Here is a 7,500-nt window from a genome sequence, read left to right on the forward strand (position 1 = left end):
TCCTCTGATAACTTCAGGAAAGTTAACTTTTTCTCTGCGCTGATTGTTAATTGGGGGGGAATCAACATTTTGTAGGAATAGGTCGTACTCAAACCTGTAACAAAAGGCAATTTGTCATCATAATGTCTCTTTTTTGCTGTACATAATAAAATTACAGATCTAGGCAAATGATGAAAGTGATCAATGGAAAATAAAACTTAATTCTGTAGTACATATGAAGCCTAGAGCCATTATTTCTAACTAAATAATGCTAATTGCTTTTCTTTACTTGTTCCAGTTATTCCTGTTATTCATTTTAATTAAGATCTTATAAATGCAAACTTCTGAAACCCTTTTGAAAATCTTCAGTAAAAGAGTATCACTTGCTGCCATTAATCCCATATTCACAATGTTCCATTAATGTGCACCCTATTACAGTCATCTGTACTCACCTTGCTTTGCGTGTGTCCTCTGGATGATTTGTCTTAAAATATATCTCAATTGGGAGGGTAAAACTGCCATAGCCTTTCTCAGTCACTCTAAATGGTGGGATTTTAACCACTGAAAAATCAAAATGAAAGAAATGAAGTTGCCACTCCTTTACAAAATTAAAGCTAATGAAATGTAAATGCCCATCATTATACAACATTACTTGCTAAAAAAGTTCCTTACCCCTTTTAGGCTTTGTAAAGCTTTTATGGAGAGTAAACACTATCTTTTCTACAAATGCATCAATGCGTGCTCCATTGGCACCCTGGACAAACACTTCCCAGTCATGCGTAAATCCTTCATTGGTCCTCTGCTGTCGTACAGTTGCTCTGTGGCCTATCTCTATTGTCACCACAACACTCTGAAAGTGAATCCTTGTTAATTATAATATGACCACTGATGATGGGGATGATGTGATGAATACAGTGATGTTGATAAGGATGATCAAGAAAAAAAATAGTAATAAGATAATGACAATGAAATAGGAAAAAGACAAAGCATATATATATAGAATGTTACATGAATGAGTAATAGTTACAATTATATTGTGATGATTATAACAAATATTGATGACAGTGATATGAAGATCAATAAGATGATGAGTATGATGATGCTGACAAGAATGATCATGAAAAAGAAAACTAATAAAATAATTTTATAAAAGGTAAATCTGGGAAATCTGTACAACAATGAAAATTCACAATCAAGCACAGATATATAGTTAATTTTTTGCTGTGAATTAATCAGCCAATGAAGTCCTAGGGTCTTCTGCCCTTAAGCAAATACAAAATAATCCTAGTTGTATACTAGAGACCGGAATACTGGTACTTTAGACTATTACAGTTAAATTATAACAATAATAATCATGCCTCTGGTCAAAAGTCAACTTATTGTACACTCACATAGAAGCCACACCCCTTTTCCAAAGCAAAGCAACAGATTGGTTTCACAGATAATGTTTGCATTGGTTTACTCACACTTGGCCTTGGTATGTTCATAGTTTATAACCAGACCTGTTATTTTGTCTAATAAATGGGAACATAGAAACTGGAAGGATATGAAAATTTTAACATGTATCAATACCAAATGGTAAAGGACAACATTGTTTTCAAATAAAGCCTTGTCACTGTTTTCATTTTTAGAAAAATTTAATTAAATAACAGTTTGTATGGGCTAGCTACATCTCATATTAGTGTGTAACATATAAAGTATTCCAAGTTGTAATATACACAGCAGAACAGCCACTGGAAGTATTACCATTTTAACCAATGGTAATGGCAACCATCAGTCACTCTTCTTGATAAAAGGAATAATCATGAAACTTTACACAAAACTAACATTACTATCAGTTGAGTGACTATTCTCTCATGGATTTTACCTCTCCTCCACTTGAAGGTTATGTGCTAGCATAAAGTTTTATCAGGTACCTAATGATAATGATATATCTGGTTAAAGTGATTCATGACTTACTATCTATTGTTCTCTATGCTGGGTATAATTTCTTTCTGTTTATTTTATATTTACGGCAAAATAAAGAATGAACTTTGGGGCTTCATTCCAAAACAATGACATTCCCAGCTTGCATCATTTTAACTGATATATTTATCTTTAACATATACAATAAGCTCTCTAATGGTTGTCTTTATAGAATTTACTTCTTTCTTGTTCCAATCTTAAATACCACTTTATTGAAGACAGGTCTGATTATAAACACAGGATGAATAAACAGACAGCAACATGACCATTGTACATAAACTAATCAGATTACTAGCTTTGGAAAGAACTATTGTTTCTCTGACAAATGGACATCCAATGACTGCAGGCACCCCATATATACAAACAAAACCCTGATATTGTCTCTTTAAGTCACTTGCCATCCATCAATACAGAAGTATACAAAAAGTAAATGACCAAACTGTACTTCATCATGGATCACTTAACTATCAAGTTCATGCAACAGTGGGGCAAGTTTTATTGTGACACAATATCTTACACATATATTCATGTAGACACAACCTTGTCTGACCACTACCATCGTACAATAATTATTCTGTGTGAGAGGTCTGTGATTTAAATACTTGCAAAGAGGTTTTGCATTTTTCCGTTATAAAATAATAAGAATATATTAACAATGCCAATACAAGACAATTCCTATAATATATATTACAGTCTTCTATACACTGACTATCCTTATCCTAAACTATTCTTTTTATTCTAAATTCAACTTGGTTTGTGAAGTTTGACAGAGAGAAAGTCTCCTATCAGTAGAACTTCCAGAAAAAAATAGGCTGTGTAGAGACATATATCTTGGTAGAAATGACCTGGGTAATCATAGAAGTACAAGGAATGCTTTAAAATCTATGCCTTCGCTTGATATAGGCTACTACTTCTCAGATTTCACTTATACCTACATTTGTGGGGGAGGTACTTGAATTGCCTAATTTTGTATGTGTTTCTTTGTTATAAGAACATATTTTATGCAACTTCTCTCGGTTACATCTTCAATAAGAATCTCTAAATCTCAAGCTAAGCTCTAGAAATGCTGAATGGTGTGGTATATCACCAACAAGTATTCACTGAATTTTAAAGGTGACAAATGTAATTTTACATAGCACATTTTCTTCACTGTGCGCTTATAGTCCTCTGCTTCTGATTTCTCCTAAAAATCTCCCCAGTCCATTTGAAAAAAACATCAAAATCGCACATTTAAAAAAAAGTGAGCAAGATCCCGAGGCGAATTACACCAGCATTCAAAAGCCATTACGGCAAAACCTTATACACGGCACTACGAAAATGACCCTACCGGCTTCCCACGCCTAAAGGCTTAACAAACACACGCAGAATAAGCGACATCGTGGATTTCTCTTAATGAAAAAAAGGGGGGGTCGTCACAGGAACCTTCCTCCTCCAAACACAGCCAAAACCACAGCCCCCCCGAAAAACAAACCCGAGTCGCAACCCTCTTATCTCCTCAAGTACAGCCGGCAGGACCCTATTTCCGAGGCTGGCGTGTTCCTAGCTCACCTTGGAGGACATGTCGAGACGCTGGACACATGCAGAAGGAAGTTAGAGACGAAAAGCGTGTGATATTAAGTAGATCATCGCAATCGCAATCGATTCTCCTGCTGGCGGCCGTCAACTAGGGTCACCTTAAGTCCGGGTTGCGACGCGGAGCTTTTTATTCGCTTCTTTTCCCTTATCTCTTCACGATAGTTCTAAAATCCCGTCTCCGTTTTCGACTGAATGCCAACGGGATTGCCATAATTTAAAATCTTGGAGGTTTGTCACGTCCTCTTTGCTGGTATGTTGGGCGCGACTACTTTACGCAACGGGGAAATAATCCCGTCCCGGAATGTAAACACGGAACTGTTGACCTTTGAGGAGACGCGGCCGATTCGCCTCCCGTGGCACCTGCCTGGCACCCGTGTGGCACCTGCCCTGGACCCCCGTGGCATCTGTCTTGGACCCCAGTGGCACCTGCCTTGCACCCCCGTGGCACCTGTCTTGGACATCTGTGCCACTTGCCTGGCACCTGTCTTGGACCCCTGTGGCACCTGCCCTGCACCCCTGTGGCACCTGCCTTGCACCCCTGTGGCACCTGCCCCCGGGCCTCCCTCGGACGACACCTTCAGCCGCACATACCCTGTGAAGACCCATGCCAGTGGACGAGGCTTGCAAGGTGTATCAGGCTTTTGGTCACATTTGGATTGTTGGCAACCCAAGGTATGGTACGGGACCAGGACATTTTGGGCATTTGGGTTATATTTTAAGGTGTTATGATATGCGCAACTCTGATGGGATTATTGGGAGAAAATACACAACCAACGAATCCTTTGAAATGACACTACATCTCTACAGTGTTGTATTTATGTTATGTCTATTGATTAATAATTTTTCATCACAAAAGGAGAATAGATATTACATTTCAACAAGCTAGTGTGCAACATTTCCATCAAATTACAATACTGTTACATAGATAAATTGCTTGGTGGCATTATGTTTCGTGGGTCTCGTAGATATATATTACCCCAGATAACAAAATTTTGAATGATTGGCATTTCCAATAGTCATGTGGTTTTGATCATATATCTCTGCATTAGTTTAAACTATAATGTCAATGCACTTTTTTATTTTGGAGTAGCAGTACCCTTAGATATTATTAGACTGTATCATGTAGGGTACTGTTGCAAAATTTATGGAAAATAATAATTATTAATATTTCAGAAGTAAACGGCGATGTCCGGGTCTGAAGCAGCAGCAATCCAAGTACTGACTCGTGCAGTTCAGCTTGACAGTGAGAAGAAATTTGCAGAGGCTTTAGCTTGTTACGAACAAGGCATCAGACTACTCCTGCAAGCAGCTAAAGGTATTTCTATGTCTAGTATTTCCCTTTGGTAATTTTGATTTCTTGAATACTTATATGCTTAATATGTGAAGAAAGAAAATGCATGGGTTGACAGGCAGTTGGAATGAAAATTACCTTATTCTATAAGACAATATAACCTTTCTTCTGGCAGAAGTCAAAGATGAAACAAAACGTAGTCACTTCAGGAAAAAGACAGAAGAGTACCTGGCACGAGCAGAAGTTATGAAAGAGGCGGTAAATAAGCAGAAAGAAATTGGACGCACCCACAGACAAGTGAGTATTTGGATGGAGTGGCACTTTGATTTTCATGCAACACTTTCAAGTCTGTTCACAAGAGTGAAGATATGAGTGTCATTGTGGTTAGTCAGCATGTTAATGCACTTATAGTTTGTGTACTTAATATATTTGTCTTCTGTGTTCTTTTTACCAGATTCAAATTGAAAATGGCGACACAGGCTACAGTTATGAGACCATTTTTAGTCCTCTAATAGACAAAACTTTATCAAATGTAGTCGTGGTGGACGCATACATACGGTCAACTCACCAGGTTAGTAAGAGTATTAACATCACTTCTATATGAATGCATTATCATTGGAAAATCTGATTTGAATGTACTTATTTATTGTTATTTAAGAATTTGATGTGCATAAACACAGTTTATATTCAAAAACCTTTGATATTTTATGGACTGTTAAGTTTCTTTTAAAATCTGTTATGCAAAAATTGTGATAGACTGATTATATAAAAAAGAAAATTGAATATTCTAGGTTAAATGCAGAAAATATTAATGTAAAAGTTGGTGCTGATATTCCATATTATTTTAGCTTTGTTTAAAATAATTTCTTATGTGAAAGCTTTGTTTTTTTTTTTTTTTTTTTTTTTTTTTTTTTATTTTTATTTTTCAAAAATTTTATATTGTGATTATTTCCATAGATCTACAACTTCCTGCACTTTTGTGAGTTGTTTGTCCGTAAAGCTGAATGCCTGAAGTCAATCACTTTGCAGACAACTCAAGACCCAACTGATCCCAGGTGTGTGTGTAGTGTTGTGTGTGTGTGTGTGTAGTATAGTGTAGTATTTTGTGTGTGTGTGTGTGTGTAGTGTAGTGTAGTGTAGTGTAGTGTAGTGTAGTGTAGTGTAGTATTGTGTGTGTGTGTGTGTGTGTGTGTGTGTGCATGCCTGTGCGAGCGTATGTGTATGTATATGACAGAGAAAGGGAGGTGTGGTTACTTTATTCAAACTTTGGTTCATTCCAGAAATTCTTAGCACAAGCATGGTATTACATACAAAACAGTAGACAGTAGTGGAAAAAAACAAAATGGAAGAAAATTTCAAGATAATCTCAAAGGAAAGGTAGCAGTGCCCTAATATAAATGTGTGACTTTGGCTGACTTAAACAAAATTAGTATTTGTTTATTTGTAAATCATGTGGATGGGATATTTTGACAAAAAAAAAAAAAAAAATTGTATGTGGAATATATTTTCCTTGAACTTGTTCTTTTTCTTTGTTTACAGGGTACAGAACGAACGATTAGATGAGATTACAAGGTCTCTACAGAAGCATAATGTAAACTTGATCATTAATTTTTCCGAAACTCTTCATGATAGAGAAATAAGGTTTGTATGTGTTTTGTCATGATTATATTAACATATATAAAAACAACTGGTCTTCACAAAATCTAGATCACAGAATGATTGGTAACAGTAATAGCATGATACAAATAACAAATATGAGCCATTTATTATTGTTGTTTAACTCTCTCTCTCTCTCTCTCTCTCTCTCTCTCTCTCTCTCTCTCTCTCTCTCTCTCTCTTCTTCCTCTCCTCTCTCTCTCTCTCTCTCTCTTCCCTCTCTCTCACTCTCTCTCTCTCTCTCCCTCTCTCTCTTTCCTCCTTCTCTCTCTCCTCCCTCTCTCCTCTCTCCTCTCTCCTCTCTCCTCTCTCTCTCCTCTCTCTCTCTCTCTCTCCTCTCCTCTCTCTCTCCTCTATCTCTCTCCTCTCTCTCTCTCTCTCTCTCTCTCTCTCTCTCTCTCTCTCTCTCTCTCTCTCTCTCTCTCTCTCTCTTGTATCTTTTCCCTTTCTAGATTTGACAGTGGTTGGATCATCAAGATCGGACGAGGGCTAGACTATTTCAAGAAAGCAGATGGTCGCTTCTCCATAGGCTGGTCAGATTACCACTTTCGAGAGTGTCATCAAACTACCATAGATATCTTCCACCAGCAGACCGTGAAATGATAGTTTTGTATATGATGCAATAAGTGCCTTTAATTCCCATTGATTCTACTTCAGGAATGTTATATTCCTCATAGTACAATGCACGGGTATGTTAGTCTCGGTCACAAATTGCTGTGTTTTCTTTTTATACTGAAGAAGTGGTTTCCAAAAATGTGTTGCCTGAAGTAAGACTGAATGGGGGGAAAATTAAGTTTTGGTGTGGAGAAAATTGGGGAGAAATCACCATATTGATAATATATAATGTGAAAAAAATACTTAAAATGCTTGACCATTAGGTTATTAGATGGATATCGACATATATTTTGATATAAAATTGGTGCTATGCTTCATGATACACATTTGAATTTTTAATTAATTATACATAACATGCAACATATGGTGATCCTGTAATATTATATCCCCTTAATTGTTTTTTTTAAATGGGAGACATT

The 7,500-nt window shown here is 36.7% G+C and overlaps 2 protein-coding genes across 4 annotated transcripts in view; one reads left to right on the top strand and one right to left on the bottom strand.

The window, feature by feature from the left end:
* Positions 1 to 3,608, bottom strand: part of LOC119583429 (protein AF-9-like) — a gene marked incomplete in the record, with an annotated part of 16,955 nt that extends 13,347 nt beyond the window's left edge. Inside the window, 5 exon segments of the mRNA XM_037931902.1 lie at positions 1 to 29; positions 31 to 94; positions 432 to 540; positions 652 to 829; positions 3,493 to 3,608. The exon segment at positions 1 to 29 is cut by the window's left edge and continues 31 nt beyond it. Of these exon segments, the coding sequence (XP_037787830.1) occupies positions 1 to 29; positions 31 to 94; positions 432 to 540; positions 652 to 829; positions 3,493 to 3,504 (392 nt within the window).
* Positions 3,609 to 3,814: 206 nt separating this feature from the next.
* Positions 3,815 to 7,500, top strand: part of LOC119583430 (MIT domain-containing protein 1-like) — a 3,807-nt gene continuing 121 nt past the window's right edge. The window contains exons 1-7 of one of the 3 annotated variants that reach the window (XM_037931903.1): positions 3,815 to 4,191; positions 4,693 to 4,834; positions 4,986 to 5,107; positions 5,265 to 5,381; positions 5,768 to 5,865; positions 6,350 to 6,451; positions 6,919 to 7,500. The exon at positions 6,919 to 7,500 is cut by the window's right edge and continues 121 nt beyond it. In XM_037931903.1, the coding sequence (XP_037787831.1) occupies positions 4,705 to 4,834; positions 4,986 to 5,107; positions 5,265 to 5,381; positions 5,768 to 5,865; positions 6,350 to 6,451; positions 6,919 to 7,069 (720 nt within the window). In that variant the 5' untranslated portion in view covers positions 3,815 to 4,191; positions 4,693 to 4,704 and the 3' untranslated portion in view covers positions 7,070 to 7,500. Of the gene's footprint in view, positions 4,192 to 4,692; positions 4,835 to 4,985; positions 5,108 to 5,264; positions 5,382 to 5,767; positions 5,866 to 6,090; positions 6,188 to 6,349; positions 6,452 to 6,918 lie in introns of those variants that run through there. The other 2 variants (XM_037931904.1, XM_037931905.1) reach the window with 2 other exon arrangements.

The sequence above is a fragment of the Penaeus monodon genome, chromosome 17 (genome assembly GCF_015228065.2).
Source record: "Penaeus monodon isolate SGIC_2016 chromosome 17, NSTDA_Pmon_1, whole genome shotgun sequence".
Lineage (NCBI taxonomy): Eukaryota > Metazoa > Arthropoda > Malacostraca > Decapoda > Penaeidae > Penaeus > Penaeus monodon.